Source organism: Panthera pardus, unplaced genomic scaffold (assembly GCF_024362965.1).
Source record: "Panthera pardus isolate Hobbes unplaced genomic scaffold, ASM2436296v1 HiC_scaffold_11, whole genome shotgun sequence".
Lineage (NCBI taxonomy): Eukaryota > Metazoa > Chordata > Mammalia > Carnivora > Felidae > Panthera > Panthera pardus.
In genome coordinates this window covers 87,586,153-87,609,656 of record NW_026526666.1, presented here as the reverse complement: position 1 = coordinate 87,609,656, position 23,504 = coordinate 87,586,153, and the positions used below count along the sequence as shown (strand labels likewise).

At 47.7% G+C, this 23,504-nt stretch overlaps 1 protein-coding gene across 2 annotated transcripts in view; it reads left to right on the top strand.

The window, feature by feature from the left end:
• Positions 1–752: 752 nt before the first annotated feature.
• The window catches only part of MAN1C1 (mannosidase alpha class 1C member 1), a 141,000-nt gene continuing 118,248 nt past the window's right edge, over positions 753–23,504 (top strand). Inside the window, exon 1 of one of the 2 annotated variants that reach the window (XM_019461853.2) lies at positions 753–1,533. In XM_019461853.2, the coding sequence (XP_019317398.2) occupies positions 994–1,533 (540 nt within the window). In that variant the 5' untranslated portion in view covers positions 753–993. The remainder of the gene's footprint in view (positions 1,534–23,504) is intronic. The other variant, XM_019461852.2, reaches the window with a different exon arrangement.

Sequence of the window (23,504 nt, the reverse complement as noted above, 5' to 3'; positions counted from 1 at the left end):
GCGGCGGCAGCGGCGGCACAGCCTGCGGAGGCAGCGGCCCGTCTGGAGCGGCCGCTGCGAGGACGCCAGCTGCAGCGGGAGAGGTGCAACCGGGGCTGCGCGCTCCGCGGGGCCGGCGGGGGCCGGGAACAGGTGATCCCAGCGGGTCGCCGAGCCCCAGCGAGTTGGCGGGGCGGGAGTCCGCACTCCCGGGCGCAGCTGCAGCCGCCCCGCCGCGGCTGGTCGCGGACGGCGGACTGCGCCCGGCGCCGGACCGCGCGGCTCGGGCGTCCCTCTGCTCCCGGGGGCCCAGGAAGCCCCCTGCCCTGGGGGCGCAGAAGTGCCCGCTCCCGCTGCCCGGCGTCCGCTCCGAGGCGGAGCAAAGTTGTGGACGTGTCCCGATAGCCGAGCCGGGAGCTGTCACGACCCGGCCGGGTCGGCGCGCTCTCTCAGCGGCGCTGACACGCCAGCCCCGCCACCGCCTCGCCCCCTGAGCCGGCCCCTTCTGGAAACTGCTTCTGAGGCTGAAACTTTGGGCCGAGGGGCTGCGGGCGGCGCGGCGCGGGGACGAGGCCTGCGGGCGCCCCTCCGCGCGGACAGCCTGGGCGCCGAGGACGGCATGTGACGGCCCCGGCGGCGGCCGCAGCGCGGGAAGGAGCGGGCCCCGCGGGCTCCGGCCGCTGCGAGGAGGGGCTCCGCGGCGGCCGGAGCGAAGGCTGTGGCGCGCGGCCGACCCCTGCGGGCCCGGGCCCCGAGCCGTGCCGCCCGGCGCGCCCGGGCCCCGCCGAGGCCCTTGCGCCCCCGCCTCGGCGCGGGGGGACGCGCCCCCAAACTCCTTGAACTTCAGGGGCGGCCCCCGAAGCGGCGAAACTCTCAGGGACCCCCACCCCGGGCGGCGCCCCTCGACGACCTCCCCGCGCCAAACCCCCTGCCGGCCAGTGCCTGCCCTCCGAGGGCCTCGGGGTGGGGGGGCCCGGCCGGAGCTGACCGGCCCCAGCCCCGCGCCAGGCCACGATGCTCATGAGGAAAGTCCCCGTCTTCGTCCCGGCCTCCCCGTGGGGGCTGCGGCTGCCGCAGAAGTTCCTCTTCCTTCTCTTCCTCTCGGGCCTCGTCACCCTGTGCTTCGGGGCGCTCTTCCTGCTGCCCAACTCCTCTCGCCTCAAGCGCCTCTTCCTGGCCCCCCGGACCCAGCAGCCCGGCCTGGAGGTGGTGGCCGAAGTCGCCGGCCACCCTCTGGCCCGCGAGCAGGAGTCGCCTCCCAACCCGGCCCCCGCCGTGCCAGCCCCGGGTGAGGACGACGCCAGCAGCCAAGCCAATGCCCGGCGCCGGAAAGGGTGGCTGCGGCGCACCCACCCCACCGGGACGCGCGAAATGGCCACGGCGGCCCGGAGCAGCGGCAGCGCGGCCCTCAGACCCCAGGAGCCGAGCATTCCGTTTAGCTTTGACTTCCACGCGTTCCAGAGCCGCCTCCGCCACCCGGTCCTGGGGACTAGGGCGGATGAGAGTAAGGAGCCCCAGAGCCTAGTTCGAGCCCAGCGGGAGAAAATCAAGGAGGTAAGGACTCCCCTTCTTCGGGAAAGGAAGACTCTCTGTGCTTCCATCCGTTTCCCCTGGCCCCAGTCACTTCTGGTCCCTGGACCACTCACTACTTTAGGCCCTCCTGGCACACTGCACCGTCCTCTCTCCTCCCAAACTTTCCACTTTCTCCTTAGTGGGCACTTTCCCACTGCTGGGTTCAGTTCATCATCCCCATCCCTGACAGTAGCTGAACCGCTGGACCGACTCTGCCCTACTCCCGGACTCTGGTCCTTCCGGTCAAGTCCCCAGCCCAGGTGGGCTCTGTCCCTTTGTGGAGTTGCTAGTTAGCTGCTTGCACAGGGCCAAGAGCCACCTTCTTTCTCACTGTGTGTCCGTAAGTCCTGACTTTCCCTAAACCCCTGTAGGATCTGCTACCTGGAAATCCAGGATTTGGGGGTGTATTTGGTGTCCTGAAAGTATTTTGTAATCAAGCCGGAAAGTGTTGTGGATTCTTGCTAACTATTTCTGTTGAGCTTGGGAACAGTTGTACATAATAGCATGTGATGCAGGAAGGAATGATCAATAGGGTGGTGGTAATGTTACAGAAGCTCTGAGGTGATTGGCCTAATGAAGCGGGTCTTGGACTTGTTCCCTGTAGGGATTGTGGGAGGGAGGGGTTTAGAAGGATCACTTTGAGTGTGAGTCTTGGTCTCAGCTTAAGAAACCAAAAGCAAACGGCAGCCTCGCCGTGGCTTGAAGATTGTTGCCAAGCCGCCACTGGTAACTAAATACTCAGCTGTACCACTGTTACAGCTGCCTGCCTGAGGTTTTTGCCCAGCAATGCAGAGGGGGCTGCAGTGACACCCCCAGGCCACGAGGGGGCTATGGGCAAGCAGTGGGCCAGGGTCTCCTCCCTAGAAATGAGAGGATGCTTCCCCCACACCCCCGCCTTGGCCCTCCCCATGCCATGGATGGACCCTGAAGGAAAGGACTGTTTCTGTCTGGACTTTTTGTTTGCTGCAAAGGAGTCAGCAGGTCTGATTTCCAGGGGGAGCCAGCAGCAAGGGTCAGGACCTGCCCTGCCGGGATCTGCTCAGAGCCAGTGGAGAGCTTAGCTGTCCCTTTCTCCGTGTCTGGACTGTCCTCCATCCCAGTGTCCACCTCTCCCACACTTCTTACCTCTGTTGGTACTCAGCCCTTCCAAGATAAGCCCCGTTTGGAGACTATCTTAACTAGCAGTCACAGGACATTTTATGACGTCAAGATAGAAAGCCACAAAGATGAGTCCTTGGTGTGTGTGTGTGTGTGTGTGTGTGTGTGTGTGTGCGCGCGCGCGTGCGTGCGCGCTCTCAGTTTTCAAATTCTTGTTGAAATCTCAAACGTTAATTGAAGGCTGGAACTTGCAGGAGCTAAGGAAGGGACATCATTTCCCCCTTTTTGGTTAAGAACTGTGCCGTTGACTACTTATGTGAACCACCCGCAGCTCCCTTTCTTGAAGCCAGCTCTGAGCACATTAGCCCTTTCTGCCTTTTTACACCTCCCTGGAGAGCAGTAACTCCCAGTGACATTACATATAAACTACACGCATGCAGTTTTTCGTGGGGGTGTCCCGTGCTGCCATCAGATTTTCAGAAGCCTCCCCCAAAGAATGAAGAACTAACTGCTGTCCTCATCAGAAGAGGTGCTTTCTGCATTTGCATCTAGATATGTGACCTATTTCTGAAAGCCTGGGGCCGGGAGCCATGGTAGGAAGGGGGTGCTGGCTAGTGGGGACTTGGTTCTGCCCCTCTACATACAGAGACAGCTTCCCTTGCCGGCAGAGGCTGCAGGCTGCAGCAGCTGGGGGGTGGTGGGAGGTGTGGAGACTCTGCTCTGCAGGTGGGTGTAAAATAACATGACGGGCGAAGGTTTGTGTTGGTTGCCAGATGTCTGGATCGTTCAGACTGGCATCTCTGAGCACCCCTGGTAGCAGCTGGAGGCCCGCTTGCATTACCTGCAGTTGGTGTTCAGTGAGCCCTCTCCTACTCTCCTGAAGACCTTAAGCTCCTCAGAACAGAGGAGGCTGAACCAGATATACTAGAATATGTTGAAGCCTGCTGTCTCTTCAGGCTTCTTGAGTTTGGACCCCCGCCCCTCCCAACAACCTGGAAAATGTGGGGCCGAGTCTTTGGGTTAGCTGTTAACACAGAGCTACCTTCCCCGGTGTCCTGCCTGATAGGGAATGCATAGGACTATGGCTGGAGGTTGTCTTTATTTCCTTCTCATTTAAATTTCTATCTGTGCCGTGCCCAGGGGTAGATCATTTTAGAAAGGTGCCTGTTTTCGTAAGAGGGACTGGTGCTTCCCTCTCTGGCTTGTTTATTTCCAGACATGGATTGATTAGACCCCAGGAGCAGAGGGGGAGCTAGTATCAGATAAAAAGGGCTCTGTTCTTATAAGACGAGGTTTTTAAAGTGAAAGTAAACGTCAAGAGAGACACAGAGAGGGTGATAAATGAGAGTGAATGAAGACTGGACACCCAGGCTCTAGATCAATGAAGTATATTTATAAACTACTGCTTTGAGAGATGAACATGGCCATGGGGTCTGTGCTGATAAGATGGGTTGAAGCCACATGTTCTGGGTGTGTACGTACATCAGGAAACAATCTGTCCATAGAACCAACTATTTTTCTTCACTCTGCAGCCATGGAACCTTGCAGGAGGCAATGTGGTGGAAAGGGGAGACCCAGAGAATGTGAATGACAGTTCAACTGTCAACATCTGACTTTGGGCAAGCTACCTGCTCTCATTCCTGGACCTTATTTTTCCTTCTGTAAAATGGAGTGAGGGAGTGTCGCATACACCCTTGCTTCCAGACGCGGTCCCTAAGTAGACTGCCAGTCTGGTCAGGGACTCCTTAGCAGTTGGGCTTCTCCCAGCTCTGTTTGCAATGCGCTAGTTAGTTCCATGAGGTGACAATGGCGTGCCGTTGTTGACGATTGTGGTGGTATTCACTGTTGCATCCCTGGCACTTAGTCAAGAATAGATAAAGCAAGCTCCGTCGCTGGGCTCGATCTCACGACCTATCAGATCGTGACAGCCCAAATCAAGAGTTGGACACCCCAGCGCCCCCAGATGGGACTTTAGAGATGGGATTGAACAGTGACAACTCCTCAGCCTGGGATCATGAAGAGTAAAGGAGTTGGCGAGAAGGTAAAACAGCTTGCTAGCAGCCTTCTCTTCCAGATCTGAAGATGATATAGGAAATTATTGTCATAATCATTAATTATAGGGGAGCTTTGCCATTGGTGGATTCCTTACAGATTCGAGTTCAACAGATTTTCTCACTCATAACAAGCGCTGGGGGGATGTGTAGCTTGTCAGGGTTACATCTCAGTGAAAGGGTTCACACTCTCCTGGGTCCTGCTGCTGATGGTTGCCAATCTGGGGAACCTCAGTTGTCCCTTCCAGTTTAGGGGGCTTTTGTTAAAGGGAACTGGGAAGTCTGAGACAGTGAGAATGTAGTATTGGAATGGAGCTTCCCCTGGTCCATAGGCAGAACATGGGTTGAATTTCATCCCCATCCTCTCTGTCCAGTCCCCTTATGCACCACCGAATGTGGCAGTCCTGCTAAGAATCCAGCCTGGGTTCAAGACCTAGTCATGCCATCAACTCTGACCTCAAAGAAAAACTCCTGTCTATCACTGGACCTGTTTTCCTGGTAAAACAAAGGGACTGGCATTTAAGGGACCCTTGTCTTTCCCTCACTCCCGCCTGTTTACTGTTTTGTTTACGGATCTGCCCAAGCACCTAGAATAGGGTCTGACACCTAGTTGGAACTCAGTTACTTAAATGAGTGGCTACAGCAGAGATCTATAAACTAACAGTTAAAGTTGCTGGTGGCAAAAGTTGGGTCTTCTTCCTGAGGGTACCTGCAATTCTAAGAGTGTCAGCGTAGGGGCCATGGCAAGGCTGGGGACTTAGCAGCTCCGTGACCCAAGAGGCCTTTTAGAAGTTGCAGTAATTTTCCAAGTGCATGTAGTCTACCTTGAAGAGAGTGGGGAGGTGGCAGCCATGAATAAAATCTTTTCATGCCTGGATAGCAGGCATCTGGAGGATGCCCGAGTTGCCCTGGAGTGCCTGAAACTTGGCAGGGAGGGCCCCAGCTCTTGCTTTCTATGCCTGCTGCGTTAAGCCTCCAGGATATCGCTGGTTATGATATGTGACTATGTCTGAATAAGTCATCTTGGCAAATGATCTTTGCTTGCCGTTAATGGGCTGGTTCGTTAGTCATGTGTGGTTTCCCTGTATATCTGATTTATCACCACTAGGGCCGTGGAGGGGTAGGAAAATTAAAGGGCTTTGTGTTCTTTGTAGCATGTGAATCTGAGCCTGTGAGATGTTCAGGGTAATTAATATTAGGAACACTCTTTCCTTTGAAGAGCTCTGTTTAAGTTGCAGATTCATTGAAGATCTTTTCTTCTCCCTGTCCTTCAGTTTCACTCTTGTCCTGCTCTATGATACATTTCATGTAGATAGGAAGTCTGGCCCATAGTAACTGGACAGGTCCTTTGGGAGACCCTTACATCCTAAGCCCAGCCGCGCCTCATCCTTCTTCCTTGGAATGGAGTACTGTGTGTAAAGCTTAGACCTTGTCCCCACCAGGTGGACAACTTGACACCCACAGGTCGGCTGGATCTCTTATTTCGCATTGCACTATCATTTGGGGGAATGAGGTGCAGACATTTCAGGAGCGGTTGTTTGTTGGGACTCACATCCTTACCTCTGTCGTTAGTGTTAGGTCTAGAAACAATGACTTTTAAAAGTCAGCTGTGTAGTTCACACTGTAGTTAGCAGAGGGATAAGAATATAGATTCCCCTGCGGTTTTTGGAGTGACTGATTTACATCCAAGCTCAAGAAATGCCTTTTCTCTAGCTTTCCCTGAAGACTGATCCATTACTCTACCAAAAATAAATATTGTGATATATATCAGGCATACTTTGCTCAGAGGGACTTACATCTTTTCTCTTACTGAAGAAAATAAATCAGGCTCACAAATTGGAAAGGAATTCCATTCAGGGAAGCGGTTTCATAATCTCGGTGGGCAACCAGTCCTGTGGGTACCGCCTCTGGCCTTCCTGTATCCTGGGTTGAGTCTGTGTTACACAAAGGGAGGTGGTGGGAGAGCTTTAGGGAATTCTCTCCCTGCCTTGTTTTCATTGGCCAGGTCAGGAAAGCCTTAGCAAGGGAATGATGGACATGATTCAGGAGAGTAGCTGCCTCAGGTGAATTCATGGGTATTTATTACATTACTTTAAAAGAGGAACCGTGCATGGAGCAGGGACGAGTGTCTTTGATCCAAGATGATGATGATGATGATGATTCCAGTTCTCTACACCTGTGGTCCAGAAAGACCAGGCTCATTCAGACAGTAAGCCCTGGTTCTTGACTTCCAACTACCCCAGGGCCAGGGCCTCACAGGCAAGTGTTTGCATGATTTGGGGAAACAAAACAAGACTTTCTTAGCTCTGCATCGTCATGGCAGATGATGACAAGACATCAAATTGAAGACTCCTCAAAAGAATTCTGAGGACCCTAGGGCCTAAGTCCCTCTTCTTTACCCCCACTTGGCTCTGGAGGCTAGTGAATAGCCAAAACAGCATAGTTTTGGTTCTCTTATTTATTACACTTTTAAAAAAATATTTATTTATTTTTGAGAGAGAGAGAGAGAGCATGAGTGGGGAAGAGCAGAGAGAGAGGGAGACACGGAATCTGAAGAAGGAATCTGAAGCTCTGAGCTGTCAGCACAGAGCCCGATGCGGGGCTTGAACTTGTGAACATGAGATCATGACCTGAGCCGAAATTGGAAGCTTAACTGACTGAGCCACCCAAGCACCCCTATTTTTAATTTTTTAAAGTAGGCTCCACACAGAGTGTGGGGCTTGAACTCAGGACTCTGAGATCAAGAATAACATACTCTACCAACTGAGCCAGCCAGGTGCCCCAATTTGGGTTCTTTTATTTAAAAAGAAAATTTTTTTTACATTTATTTATTTTTGATAGGCAGAGAGAGACAGAGCACAAGTGGGGGAGGGGCAGGGAGAGAAGGAGACACAGAATCCGAAGCAGGTTCCAGCTCCGAGCTGTCAGCACAGAGTCCGATGTGGGACCCGAGCTCACAAACTGAGAGATCATGACCTGAGCCGAAGTCGAACGCTCAACCGACCGAGCCACCCAGGCACCCCCAATTTTGGTTCTTTTAAATGCAGAGTCGATGTGGCTGAGATCACTACAAGTCAGACCTCCACCGCCAAAGAGAGCAGAAACCATGGAGACCACAGCTATAGGCTTCAGGCTTAGTATGTGTGGTGGCCCAGGCGTAGGTGTTTTCTTCCCTGAAAAGGCTGTTTTCTAAGATTTGGGTTGAGAGCTCCCCAAACTTGGCAGGCAGGCAGGCAGGCAGAACAGCTCTTACTCACAAGGAGGCCTGAGTATGTCTCTTAACTCCGCCTTTTCATTAATTAAAGGCCAAGACCAGGGCAGTTGTCCATCTGTATTAGTGCAGAACCGCTAGTGGTAACTTTACAGAAGGAACTTTGGCAGACTGATTAGCGTTCTTTTTAATCGATGAGCAATAATTGTGCTTTTATCTGGCACGCTCGGGGTATCTCCTGCTCCACAGGTGAAACTTACAGGCAAACAGTGTTCACTAAATAACAACCATTTTCAGTGGTTGAATAATAGATTTCTCCCCGCTCCTCCACCTCTGTCATGACTTGGTGGTCCAGAAAATCGACTGTGCAATACAGCATGTTCTGTAGGGCCTGCTGAGTTGTATAGGTGTCTTTTGGCCTCTCAGTGCCTCTCCCTGTGTTTTTGTCCCTTTTTTTTTTTTAACAACAACTCTGTGATGCAGGTACTACCTATTTATTTAAGTGTAGTTTACATGTAGCAAAATGCACAGATCTTAAATATACAGTTTGCTGAATTTTGACAAATGCAGAAAACCGCGTAAAGCACCCATGAAGGTGTGGAACATTCCCATGGCCTCAGAAAGGTCCCTCTGTTCCTTCCCAGGCAATCCCCCATCACCCACCTCCCATCTCCTATTTCAGCGTGTCACAAGAGATTTGCCTGTCCTGGAACTTGAAATAAATGGAGTAATATAACATATGCCCTTTTGTGCAGGGCTTCCTTCACCAAGGATGTTTCTGAAATTCATCCCTGAACATATTCCATACTTCATTCCTTTTTATTGTTGAGATATGTTTTCTCGCATGAATATACTGCAGTTTGTTTATCCATCACCCGTTGTTGGACTTTTTGGTTGTTTCCAGTGTTTGGCTATTATGAATAAAGCTGCTGTGAATATTATATGTACAGACTTTGTATAGGCATCGTTCCATTCCTTTTGTGTCAATACTTGGGAGTAGAATTGCTGGTTCATAGAGTAGACATATGTTTAACTTTATAGGAAAACTGGAGATATTCTCCCTAAGTAGTTAAGGCCATTTTATACTTCTGTCAGCAGTGTGTGAGAATTCTGCATCTTTGTCAACACTTGCTATTGTTCACCTTTTTAAGTTTAGCCATTCTATGTGATGTGTAGTAATATTTCATTGTAGTTTTAATTCTTGATTCCTTGTTAACTATCGGTATTGAACATCTTTTCATGTGTTTACTACTTACGTATCATCCTATAAGTGTCTATTCAAATCTTATGCCCTTTTTTAAATTAAAAAATTGGGCTGTTTGTCATCTTATTGGATATAGAAATACTTTATATATTCTGGATATAAGTCCTTTGTCAGATATACATACTGTAAATATTCACTCCCGGTCTATTATAAATATTAGCTCCCAAGGGTGCCTGCATGGCTCAGTCGGTTTAGCATCCGACTTCAGCTCAGGTCATGATGTCATGGCTCGTGGGTTCGAGCCCTGCATCAGGCTCTGTGCTGACAGCTCAGAGCCTGGAGTCTGCTTCAGATTCTGTGTGTGTGTGTGTGTCTCTCTCTGCACCTCCCCAGCTCACGCTCTCTCACTCTCAAAAATAACTAAACATACATACATACATATTAGCTCCCAGAATATTTCATTTTCTTAGTGATCAAAGAGAAGTTTTTTTTAATGTTTATTCATTATTTGACACACACACACACTTGCGTGCGCGTGCACACACACACACACACGCACAGTGCAAGTGGTGGAGGGGCAGAGAGAGAGGGAGACACAGAATCTGAGGCAGGCTCCAGGCTCCGAGCTGTCAGCACAGAGCCCGACGTGGGGCTTGAACTCACAGACCATGAGATCATGACCTGAGCCGAAGTTGGAAGCTCAACTGACTGAGCCACCCAGGTGCTCCAAAGAACAGAAGTTTTAAATTTTGATGAAGTCAGTGTATCAATATTTTCTTTTATGGTTAGTGCTTTCTGTGTCTACTTAGAAAAAAAAAACAAAACAAAACCAAAAAGCCTTTCCCTTCCCCATGGTCATGAAAATAGTCTCCTTTTAATTCCAGAAGCGTGATCATTTTAGTTTTTACTTTTAGGTCTCCTGTCTACTTCTAACTAATTTTTGTATGTGTTATGAGGTAGGAGTTGAGAGTCATTATTTTACTTTTAGATGTCCAGTTTTTTACCACTTTTTGTTGAAAAGTCTCTCCTTTCCTCATTGAATTGCTTTGAATCCATGGTAGATAAATCGACCATATATACATGGTTCTGTTTCTGGACTCTTCTGTTCTACTGATTTATGTTTATGCTAATTCATACTATCTTGATGCTGTAGCTTTATAATAAGTCTTAAAAGCAGGCCCTCTATCTTTGAGCTTCCTTTTCAAAATTGCTTTGGTTATTGTAGATCCTTTGCATTTCTGCAAACATTTGAGAATGAGCTTGTCAGTTTCTGCGAAAAGTCCTGCTGGCAGTGTGATTGGGTTTGCTTTGAATCTGTGAGTCAAATTGGGGAGAACCGATATCTTAACAATATTGGGTCTTTGATCCATGAATGTGGTATCTCTCTCCGTTTATTTAGATTTTCTTTCTCTCAACGATGGTTTATACTTTTTGATGTAGAGGACGTGAACGTCTTTTAGTACAACAGCATTTGCTACTGTAAATAGTAATCTTTAAATTTTTAATTTTAAATTTTTATTGCTAGTACACAGAAATACAATAGATTTTTGTATATTGATTTTGTGTCATGTGACCTTATTGAGTTCATTTATTAAATTTGTTCTTTGTAGATTCTTTAGGATCTGTTAGGTATACAATTATGTTGTCTATGAGTCAAGACGGTTTTACTTCTTCCTTTCCAATGTTTTATGCCTTTTATTTCTTTTTCTTCCTTCATTGCACTGGCTAGGACTTCTGGTTCAATGTGAGATAGAAGTGGTGAGAACTGACCTCTTTGCTTTGCTCTTGATCTCAAGGGAGAAGCATTCAGTCTTTTACATTAAGTATGATGTTAGGTATAGGTGTTGGTAGATGCCTTTTATCAGGTTGAAGTTACCATAACGTTCCTAGTTTGCTGAGAGTTTTTATCAGAAATGGAATTGAATTTTGTCAAATACTTTTTCTGAGTCTCTGGAGATGGTCATATTTTCTCTTTAATTCTGTTAATATGGTAAGTCATATTGATTTTACCCTTTTTAAAAAAAAATTTTTTTTGAGAGAGAGAGTGTGCAAATGGGGGAAGAGCAGGGTGGGGGGGGGGGGTGGGCGGGAACAGAGGACCTAAAGTAGGCTTTGCAGGGCTCTGACAGGCAGACAGGCTGACAGCAGCTAGTCTGATGTGGGGCTCAAACTCATGAACTGAGAGATCATGACCTGAGCCGAAGTCTGATGGTCAACCAACTGAGCCACCCAGGTGCCCCCAAATCATATTGATTTTAAAAGAATGGTAAATTTGCATTTGCTTTTCAAGTATTTTGTTAAGAATTTTTGCATCTGTGTTCATGAGGCATATTGCTCTATAGTTTTCCTGTAAGGGCTTTGTCTGGTTTTTGGTACAGCATTATGTTACTTCATAAAATGAGCTGAAAAATGTTATCATATTTTCTGCACAAGTTTGTGGGACACTAATATTAGGTCTTCCTTAAATGTTTGATAGAATTTACCATTTACCACCACCAAAGCCATCCAGGCCTACAGGGATTTGTGTGTGTGTGTGTGTGTGTGTGTGTGTGTGTGTGTGTGTGTGTGTGTGAGAGAGAGAGAGAGAGAGAGAGGTTTTAAATGATCATTTCAATTACTTTAACAGATATAAGGCTATTCAGAATTTGTCTCGTCAGTTTTGTCAGTTTTGCTTTCAACAAATTTGTCTATTTCATCCAAATTATAGAATTTATTAGAATAAAGTTGTTCCCAAGATTCTCATTTTCCTTTTAATATTTGTAGGACCTGTAGTGGTGCTCCCTCTTTCATTTTCCATACTGGTAATTGCTTTCTTTGTTGCATTCTTTAAAAATAGTGTAGCTAGGGGGCGCCTGGGTGGCTCAGTCGGTTGAGCGTCTGACTTCAGCTCAGGTCATGATCTCGCAGTCTGTGAGTTTGAGCCCCTCATCAGGCTCTGTGCTGACAGCTCGGAGCCTGGAGCCTGCTTCGGATCTGTGTCTCCCTCTCTCTCTGCCCCTCCCCCGCTCATGTTCTGTCTCTCTCTCTCTCTCTCAAAAATAAAATAAAAACACTAAAAAAATTTTTGAAAAAATAGTGTAGCTAGTAGTTCATCAATTTTACTGATCTTTGGAACCAACTTTTGATCTTTTTAAAAACATTTTTTTAATGTTTATTTATTTTTAAGAGAGACAGAGCATGAAGGGGGTGCGCAGAGAAAGGGAGAAGCAGAACTTGAAGCAGGCTCCAGGCTCCGAGCACAGAGCCTGACATGGGGCTCAAACTCACAAACCATGAGATCATGACTTGAGCTGAAGTTGGACGCTTAACGGACTGAGCCACCCAGGCGCCCCTGATCTTTTTTTTTTTTTAATGTTTATTTATTTTTGAAGGAGAGAGAGACAGAGTGTGAGCAGGTGAGGATCAGAAGAGAGGGAGACACAGAATCTGATGCAGGCTCTAGGCTGTCAGCACAGAGCCTGATGCAGGGCTCGAACTCACGAACTGTGAGATCATGACCTGAGCTGAAGTCAGACGCTTAACTGACTAAGCCACCCAGGTGCCCCAACCCCTGATCTTTTTTAAAAAATATCTATTTTTTTTAAAAAAAAATTTAATACTTACATTTGCCTCTGTTTCCTTCCTTCTGCTTATTTTGGGCTTCATTCACTATCTTCTTATCACTTCTTTATCTAGTCTGACAATCTGCTTGTGTTACCCTCTTTTCAGTTTTCATTCTCATGTCATATATTTTGCTTCTATATATATAGTTCATAACACATTAGTAATTTTTTTTGCTTCAAACAGTTTTCTTGAATAAATGAATAAATTGGAGTCTTTTTTATTCATCCACATACTTACCATTTATAGTGTCCTTCATTCCTTCTTGCATGTCAGTTCTGGTACCACTTTCCCATCAGCCTGAAAAACAACTCTTAATATTTCTTGTAGTATAGGTTTGCTGGTCACAAATCCTTGTAGCTTATGTTTACCTGAAAATGTCTCTATTTTGCCTTCATTTTAAAAGGCTATTTTTGATGGGTATAAAATTTTATTTTTCTTTAACGAAAGACCCATTGTCTTGTAGCTTTCATTGTTTCTGATGAAAGGTTAGAGTATATTTCCCTGTATATATTTCCCCTCTCTTGGTATGCTACTTTTGCCTTTCATTTTCAGCAATTCAACTGTGATATGCCTAGATGTGGATGTCATTGGTTATTTTCTTGGGGTTTATTAAGTTTCTTATATCTGCAGATTGGTATTTTTTCATCAAGTTTGGAAAAATTTTGGCTAATATTTCTTCAATATTTTTTTTCTGCCCCATTCCATCTCCTATTACTTTTCTTCTTCCTTCCTCCTCCTCCTCCTTTTTTAAAGTTTATTTATTTTGAGAGAGTGTGTGTGCCCAGGGGAGGGGGCGGGAGAGAGAGAGAATCCAAAGGAGGCTCCGCACTGTCAACATGGAGCCTGATGCAGGGCTTGAACCCACGAACTGTGAGATCATGACCTGAGCCAAAGTTGAGAATCGGAGGCTTAACTGACTGAGCCATCCAGGCACCCCCATTTAGAACTCCAGTTACATAGAAGTTAGATTGCTTGATACTTTTTTACAGATAACTGAATCTCTTCATTTTCTTTTCAGCCTTTTTGTGTTTTGATGTAGATAATTTATATTAACATATCTTCAAGTTCACTGAACTTTTCCATTGGTTGTTAAGCCCACCCAGCGATTTTTTTATTTCAAGGATTTTTAAATTTTATTTTTTTTACTTCTAGAATTTCCATCTGGACCTTTTCCATGGTTTCTGTTTATCTGATATTTCCCATCTGTTCATTTATTATTTCCATAGTTTTCTTTAAATTCCAAGGGGTATTTACAATAGTTTTTCAAATGGTGTTTTTTGCTGTTTCCAAAATCTTTGTCATCATTGAGTCTGTACTTACTGACTGTTTTAATCTCCTGGTTATGGGTCACTTTTTTGTACATTTTCATATGTCTACTCATTTTTTAAAAGATTCTGTGCTAAACATTGTGAATCCTACCTTTTAAAGATCCTAGCTTTGGGGCGCCTGGGTGGTTCAGTCGGTTGAGCGCCTGACTTTCACTCAGGTCATGATCTCGCGGTTCATGGGTTCGGGCCCCACGTTGGGCTTTGCGCTGACAGCTCGGAGCCCGGAGCCTGCTTTGAATTGATTCTGTGTCTCCCTTTCTCTCTGTCCCTCCCCTGCTCATTCTCTCTCTCTCTCTCTCTCTCTCGCTCACAAAAATAAACATTAAAAAAAAAAAAAGATCCTAGCTTCATCTGCTTTTATGTGGTTTTTCTCCCCTCTTTCTGTTAAGCTGTCAGCTGTCACTTCTTGTAGTTGTCAGGATACCTGATCTGGCTGCTTTATTTTCTACTTTCCCAATTTTGTGATTTTCTAATCTGTACTTGGCCAAGAAACCATTCAATCTAGATTTGATAATTTAGCATCATATGTAAGTGCAAATGAACACTTTGAGTAGGTTTCTAAACGCTCCTGAATCAATGATGTGAACTTTATCAAGTATGTATTTTAGTGTAATTTAGATATTTAAAGATTCTTATTTATTTTTAGAAAATGGTACTGGGTACGTGAAATATAATTTTGTACTGAACCGACATCAAAGAGCTCCTAATTTTTGGTTGATGTGATTTTAAATTATTTGTGTTTTTTTTTTGTTTTTTTTTTTGCTCATCTGTTTTTAGATGTTAGAAGAAATATTTGTTGGTATCTGTGATGTTCCAGCAGCCTCCGTTAGTGTCACTTTCTTCCCAGGATTTTTTAACCTGTCAAATAATTTTTCTGGCCTCCTTACCTTAAGTCTATTTACTACTTTTTAAACTTTGGTTTGTAAATTCTTTCATTAAAAAAAAAAAAAAAGATGCTTATGTAGGCCAAATTGCTGAATTACTGATCAGAAGAAAGCTAAATACATGTGGCTCAGAATTTCCAAGGTGCGTTCTGTGAGATCTGATTATTTCCCCTTATTCAAGAAAGCTCAGTGTGGGGCGAAGATAGTATCTTATGGCAAAGGCTCTCTTTAACTTCATTTGTGTCCTTTGGAATGGGTGGGGTGTTGAATAAAAGGTATAAGTCACTTATTTAAGATCCTTCTCCCCCATTTTCACTCCTGGAATGAGCTTTTCAGAGATTAAGGCTAAACTTTGCCAAGTAGATGCTGATCTCCTGGGAAGACATTACAGAACCATTTTTGTTTTTTCTGTGCTTGTGTTCTTGACCTAAATCAGCAAATCTTCCTCCTTTCCAACTCTCCCAGAAGCCGTTCCCCAGGTCTACCGCTTACCTTACAGAACTCTGGAGTAGTCTTGGTTTTTAATTATAAGAATCAATGGGGAAGGAAGACTTTAGTTTCTTGCTTTCAGGACTGGCCTAGAGAGCAGCCTCTAAAGTATGACCAATGTTGTTACTTTAGGGTATAAGGAAACCCTTTACAGAGAAGCCTTAATGCTTAGACAGAAAAATAGCAGCTCAGTCTAGAGACTTCTCTAGCTGTTTCAGATATAGGTCCTTTTGGATGTATAATTATGTAAGGGGCAGAGACTTCACACGGATGTACTTTCAGAGGTAGTATTGTGGAATAGCCTTCTTATAATCATGCTAGGAGGTCCATCTGGTTATTGATCCTTGAGTAGCTAAGAACGGTACCAGAGTAGTGTCAGTCCAGATGGGGCTGAGGGAGACAATGTTAGACATTTCCTGTGATTAGACACTGAATTAGATTAAAGCATAATAAGATTCTCTGTACTCTGAGTAAAGTGCTCTTAAACTTGGCACCAGAATTCCAGATTGTCAGCCCTGGTATTTGAAGTCGTCTTGTATGTTATAAAAAGGGTTTCTGGGGGCGCCTGGGTGGCTCAGTTGGTTAAGCGGCCGACTTCGGCTCAGGTCACGATCTCACAGTTCGCGAGTTCGAGCCCCGCGTCGGGCTCTGTGCTGACGGCTCAGAGCCTGGAGCCTGTTTCAGATTCTGTGTCTTCCTCTCTCTGACCCTCCCCCGTTCATGCTCTGTCTCTCTCTGTCTCAAAAGTAAATAAATGTTAAAAAAAATTAAAAAAAAAAGGGGGGGTTTCTGACTCTCTGGCCTCTGTACCACCCACTGGCATTTAAATCCCCAGGGTGAATCTGCAGGGCATCTGATTTGGAGGGGAGTGGGGGTTGGGCTGGGACAATGCCCACCTCCTCCTGGGGAGCTGAGATAAACACTCCTTGTGTGTGTGGTATTTTTAGTAGAGCCCTAGCATCCCATTAAGAGTTTAGCTGATCCCCACAACAGCCTGTGGCATACATGGATGGCATGGACTATAATCCCACTTTATAGCTGAGAGAATGAAGACACTGAAACGGCAGTGACCACCTCCAGGCCCTGCCAGATTAAACTGTGATACACTGATGTAAACCCACTCTTCTGACGCTTTGGTTGACATTCATTCTATTACCTCATTTAAGGCTCATGGGTAATAATTTAGAGGAAGAGCTTTCACTTTGGGATGGATTAGCGTAGAAATTGTCAGTCTTGGTAGGTATCAAAAGAACTGGTCTGTTGAATCTTCAGAACAGGGATTCTAGGGGTGCCTGGGTGGCTCGGTCAATTAAGCATTCAACTTCAACTCAGGTCATGATCTCGCGGTTCATGAGCTCAAGCCCCGCGTCGGGCTCTGTGCTGACAGCTCGGAGCCTGGGGCCTGCTTCAGATTCTGTGTCTCCTTCTCCCTCTGCTCCTCCCCTGCTCACACTCTGTCTCTCTCTCCCTCTCTCTCAAGAATAAACATTAAAAAAAAAAGAACAGGGATTCTAACCTTTATTACCCCCTGGAACCCCATGGAGGATTTTTTTTTTTTTTTTTATTTTTTTATTTTTTTATTTTTTTTTTTTAAATTTTTTTTTTTTAACGTTTATTTATTTATTTTTGAGACAGAGAGAGACAGAGCATGAACGGGGGAGGGTCAGAGAGAGGGAGACACAGAATCTGAAACAGGCTCCAGGCTCTGAGCTGTTAGCACAGAGCCCGACGCGGGGCTCAAACTCACGGAGTGTGAGATCATGACCTGAGCCGAAGTCGGCCGCTTAACCGACTGAGCCACCCAGGCACCCCCCCATGGAGGATTTTTGTAAACACTGACACTTGAGTTTCTCCTCCAGAGAGTTTTGACTTAATTGGGTGCAGCCTGAGCATTGGGATTTTTAAAAACTTCCATGTGGTTCTAACGTGCAGCCATGCTTTAGAACGTACCTATGGCGGTTTTGTCTTCACGTAGGCTGTATCTCCTTCCTGGCTATATTTCCCTTTTACCCACTTATAGAAGAGTTGGGAAATTTTCTGTATTTATTCAGACTGAGACCAGGATCAGATAAGGAAAAAATGAGCTGGAGAAACGACTCGATTAAAACAGAGTTTTCTAGAGTTAAGAGCCTACGGGGCACCTGGGTGGCTCAGTCCAGTTAAGCGGCCGACTTCGGCTCAAGGTCATGATCTCGCAGTCTGTGCGTTCGAGCCCCGCGTCGGGCTCTGTGCTGACAGCTCAGAGCCTGGAGCCTGTTTCAGATTCTGTGTCTTCCTCTCTCTCTGACCCTCCCCCATTCATGCTCTGTCTCTCTCTGTCTCAAAAATAAATAAACGTTAAAAAAAAAAAAAAAAAGAGTTAAGAGCCTGTACTGTTAACGTGATCAAGGGAAGCCACGAATTTATTAAAACTTTTAAGAAAACGTGTTGAAAACACGAACTGTCTCTTGAGCCTCAGTTATGCCCTGAAGGCTATATGAGCTGAAGGAAAGGCAAAGATGAGTCTCTGGCTTTCAGGGATTTTATAGTGTGTTATTATCCTGTGTCTGAGTCACTTCCCACTGCATACAGGTGCATAGAAGGAGGAAAACATTCGTTAGCTGCGTAATATTTGCCTGTCCCACCGAAATCCTTTCTGGAGGAAGCAGGTTAGGACATAAACATCTGGAATGAAAATATTTGCTTGTCCAGAAGATCTCCCAAAAGACCATCGCCCTCCTGCCTATGGCTGCTCCGCCGCTTTCCAGTTAACAGAGCAGCCTTTTCACATTGCTGTTTGGGCCTTAAAATCGAGTACCAGATGCTCAGGAGAAAAGGAGATGCTGAAGAAGTGAAAAGCTGAACCCAGCTCCCAGCGTGTACACAGCAGGCAGCCAGGTCTGCAGTTTCACACGGTCTCTGCCTTGCCAGGTGCTAACTGTGACTTAACCTGAGAATTGCTGTCCTGGGTTATCGGATCAACTCTACCCAGGCCACGTCTGGTGGAAGCTTCAGGAAGTGAGAATAGCTACAGATCAGTGTGAGTGTCGTCCCCGTGGCTTAGTGACAAGTCCTCTTGAGAGCTCTGTTTCCATGCAGGAATCTTCAATCTGTCCCAACTATTTCTAGCAAATTCTTTGGCTGCTGTGGCATCTAGAACAAGTCCTATTTGTCCCAAACTTATTTCATTCCGGCTCCAAGGGGTGGACATTTAGCGTAGGAGCGTTAATGGAGACTCAGCCTTCAGAGAAGACATTTCCTTCTGTTGTTAAATCTTATATTAAACCGTGCTTACTCAGAGGCCTCTGGCTGCAGGAAGTGGTGACGAGGATGGAACTTGGCAGATGGCTGTGGCTGCGGCTTCATGGAGGCCTGTGTGGGGACACGATTGTTTGTATATTGGTTTTCGTTTATGTATTGGTCTTATTTTCATCTTCCTGAGGTACCCAGATGCTATGGTGATAGATTGGTTGGAAACGACTCATTTGTCAGGGTTCCGTGGGGGACGTAGGTTTCCTTCTCTTGTGCAGTGGAGTCTAAAATGTTTAATTAGATGCTGAGGCATTTCTGCATGGGTCCATCTCTGCCAGGTCTCCTGGGTGAATGCCATTCCTGGCTTGGAGAGGGACTGGGCATTTCTGGGCCCGACCTCCCCTCCCCTCTGGATGCAATTCTCAGCCCTCCCTTTTTATTAGCTGCTGGGCTTCTCCCCCTATCGTTTTTGTTCTAGAAACTGCCTTTATGTGACTGCCGGAATTTGCAGAGCTGATCCATGTTGGAAATCTAGTTGTCAAACAGGTCCAACCCAGACTTTATGAAATAATGTAGTTGCACTGATACGCAGTGAGAAGAATATTAACTACCCGCTGCTGATCTGTTTTGTTCGGTGCAACTTTTTCGGAGAACTAACCTTGTTCTTCCTGCACACCAGGCAGTGCCTGAGATCCTGAGGGTGCAGAGATGAGGCTTCTGCCCACCACGAGTAGAACATCTGGCCAGAGTGCGATAGACGTGTATAAAATTCTAGCACCGCGGAGGTGCCCAAATAAAGGGGTGACCAAAGGACTGGGGAGTCACATCAATTTGCTATGAGCTTGGGGGAGAGGACAGCATTTCAGGCAGATGTGGAGAGAGTACTAGAGGTAGTGGGCTTGCGGGATAGCATTCTGCTCCACGTGCTGGATCTGGGCAGGGGTCCTGGGTGTGCATGTGGGAGCTGAAATGTGGAATGCCCAAGGTTTCTACTGGGGTAGATGGGGACATCGGGGAGTGGGAATAGTGAGAAATCCTGGGAGGGGAGATGAGTTGAACTCTAGGCAGGATAAAGTGACATGCTTGTGAGATCGAAGTGGACACATCCAGTGGGTGGTTGGAAATATGGGTTTGGGACTGGGGGTGATGGCGTGGTAGAAATCACAGTGTGGCGCGACGGGGGTCGAACGCTTGAGTGCAAAGCCATTCAAGGAAAGCTTCGGGAGCACCGGTGTTTAAAGAAGAAACAGATTTGGGGAGAAGGTAGAGTCAGGTGGCAGAGGGACCAAGAGAACCGCCTCCAGCCTCCTTTTCCAGCTGGTTCTGCCACACCTGGCCGCCCAGCTCCCAGACTCAGGCTTGCAGCGCTGTGTCCTCTCCTCTTCACCCCTGCCCTGCTTCGGAGGGCTGTCTGTCCTGGCCGCAGACTCCTCGGCTTGCCTTCCTTGCTGACATCAAGGATTAGAGTCTGTTTCTCCCCTTTGTTTTCTGATGCGGATCAAGACTCACCTTTGGACCTTTGCTAAGAGGAGCGAGTGTCCTGCGTGGTCTGCTTTTTGGCTTCCGATCGAGAGCCCAAGAGCTAACCTGGCAACATGTGACTCTTGTCCTGGCCTGATGCTGAGTGACCCCAGCCCGTGGCTTCTTCCTTGCCCCAGCAGAGCGTGCAGACCTGTGCCTCCACCTTCTTTCTGGAAATAGGATGGTGCGTCTCCAGCCTGGCCACGCTCTAAAGATTCGCAGGCCAGCTCCCTCATCAGTAGGAGGAGGCCACGCGTGGAGGGAGAGAGCATAGGTTAATCTTCATTGCTGTCGAGGAAAGGAAGAAGTGGTGGAGTAGTGAAGATACATTTTGTCTTTCCCCAGTGACCACAGGCAGGCAGTGGCCCCACAGATACCACCACATTCTTAGCTTGTAGCCAGAATCCTCCATCCAGTGAAGAGTTCTCTTAAAACCGAGCTGCCGGCCACCCAGCGGGGAAGGTCACTTGGCAGAGTCCCTAAGGAAACCGCCATGTACAGAACGTCTGTGGGGCATTCTCACCCTGGACACCCTTCCGGATTTCCTCGTGATGTGTGAGCTGCAGAAGCTGGCCTCTGCTTTCTGGCCCCAGCCTGCGACCGGTGTCTGGAAGAAATCCCGCACGCCCCAGTGCCAGAGCTGTCCCTGTGTTGCGGCAACGAGGCAGTCTTGGCCTCTTCTGTCTTGCCCGAATTGCTCTAAGTTTCCCTGTAGTGGTTTGAGCATCTTGAAGTCTGAATATTTAGGTCTGTTTGTCTTCCTGGGAAAACAGGTGAGCTGTGGCCAGTGCTCGTCAATTCCAGTTCATCACATCAGGACTGAAAAGCGGGTGGTGTCTTTCTCCCTTGTGTCACCGTATTTTCAACAACAGCCTGCGCTGGGTTGCTCAGCCTCCTCAAGAGAGGTGACAGAGGCTGAAATGAGCTCCTGTGCTTTCGTCCATGCTTGTCCTTACACAGGGTTTGTCGGTGCTGGTGGAGGACCTTGGAGCAGCCCCACCAGCTAAGTTGAAAAGCGTCCAACTTCCTAAGTCTCTATATCTATGCAGTGCTACTCGCCCCCACCCCCATCCCCTCCCCAGACCTCCCACCACTGGGCCTGGACCTTCTGCCCCAAGCCAGCACCCCACCCCTGCCAGTCCTGGAGCTGGCACCCCCTTCTAGTCCCAGAGCCAGCACCCCACCCCCGCCAATCCCAGAGCCAGCACCCCCTTCCAGTCCTAGAGCAAGCACCCCCACCATCTGGTCCCAGAAACAGCACCACCCTCCCCAGTCCCCTTGTGCGAGTATGCCACATTTTGTTTATCCATTCACCTGTCGATGGATACTGGGATAGTTCTACCTTTTGGCTATTATGAATAATGCAGCCATGAACATGTGTGTGCATGGTTTTGGGTGGACATGTGTTTTCAGTTCTTTTGGGTGTCTACCTAGGAGTAGAATTACTGGGTCACATGATAATTCCTCCACAAACTTTCACCGCGGCTGTACTGTCTTACATTCTTTTTAGCCATGTGAGGGGAGGCAGTGACTTTTGGAGCTCAGTGTGCCAACCCCTGTGGCATAAACCAAAAATGTTATGTGGAGTCAGCCTCAGTGCAGGGCAGCAGGGACTGGTGGCATCAGGAGTGGGCAGAGAGGAGACTCAGGGCCTGGGGAACTTGAACGGAGTTCATAAGCATACTTGGGTAGCCTAGGGTCCAACCTTCAGGGATGGCTGAGCATCTCTAGTTTGGTGGGAGTGTGACGGGAAGTGTAAGGGGCAGTGACTTGGGTAGGGAGGGGCCATGTGGTCGTCCCAGGAGGGCTCATCCAGGTGATGTTTGTGGGTGCGAGGTGTTAGACCCTGAGCCTGGGATGGTGGCAGAGGATGGCCTCACCCAAGGAAGCCTGGTACAGATCCAAGCCCAGCCCACCGATTAGGCTGATGGGGACGTGGGGGGAAGGAGAGTATGATGAGGGATAGGGGTACTTTACTGGGCTCCAGTATGGAGGGCCGTGTTTTACCCTGAAGCAATGCCCTTTTCCTGAGGCAGAGGCAGCTAGGCGATTACCCTCTACCTGGGGTTAGGATCTGAATCAAGCATGTGAAGTTAAAGTCAAACGTATCCTTGAAAATCTCTCATTGCCAGGACCCTTGCCCTTGGAAGCTCAAAAGCCAAAATCTAGCAGCTTCTTTTGTTTGCTATTCAGTGCTGGCTTCTCTTTTCTTGGGGGCACTGGATGCCAGGGTCTAGTTTGCTTGAGGAAAGAGTAATAGGGAAAATAAAGAGATTAGGGGCGGGGGTGGCAGATAGGTAGAATCGAATATGTGTGAGTTAAGTATATATATGATGCAATGCCCAAACCCTCTGGCTGCTGTACTGAGTGGCTTAGGACCTAGGGTAGGTGGGGGGGGGGGGGACTTGGGAGGACCACAAGAGCCTACATCAGAGCCTCTGGGCTGTGGCGGGTGCTGCAGGACTGTTCTCTCACCGCTTGCTGGCTGTACCGGCTCCTGGAGAGACCGGGGAGTCACCATAAACCCACAGCAGCCCCAACTCAGCACAAGCAGGGTTGTGGTGGCCCCTTCACCATATCCAAGCTCTGGAAGCCCAGCCTGCATCTTGCAGAGGCCTCTTTTGGCATACGTGGGTCAAGTCAGTGCCACCTTATAAACAGTGTTGTGATTTATCAGTGTTACAGTTTGATAGCGATGCTTCTCCATTCACCGCCTCCTTGACTCATCTGGTGATTCAGGAAGCTTATTCCCAGTTAACGGACTGAGGCTCAGGAAAAGAATGGCTTTCCGAGTTCCACGATTGGGAAGGGATGGAACTAGGACACACACCTGGGACTCCTGGCTGTGGATTCAGCATTCTTTTCCTTGTGTTCCCCTTCTTGGGGGAGCTGTCTGATATCAGTGCTAGTCTTTCCCAGTGTTCTCTTTGTTGGAACAGATGACAGTCTTGGGGTCACGGGGTGCCAAGAACCTGGGAAAGGATCAGGGTCACGTCCGATTCTTAACACACGTAGCTTTCTTTCTCCCCAGGCTCTGGCCAAACGTGACATAGATCTGCTTCCCTGTCTCTGCCAAGGCCATCTTGGCCCCCTGGTTGCGCCCCCATCTGTCTAAGCCCCTTTCTAGGCAGCAGCCTCCCGAAGAGACAGCCCTCAGCTCAAGTCAGCTGAGATATTTGGGTCGAGCCTCAATTCCGATGAGGCAGAGTTAGCATCTCCCTGCTGCAGCCCCAGCTTTCAGCAAATGGTAAACTCGACTTGAGGGCAACATTCAATTATGAAAATCTATTTCTCTTGCCACATTCAAAAAGTCTCCTAATGTGCCTTTGTGCA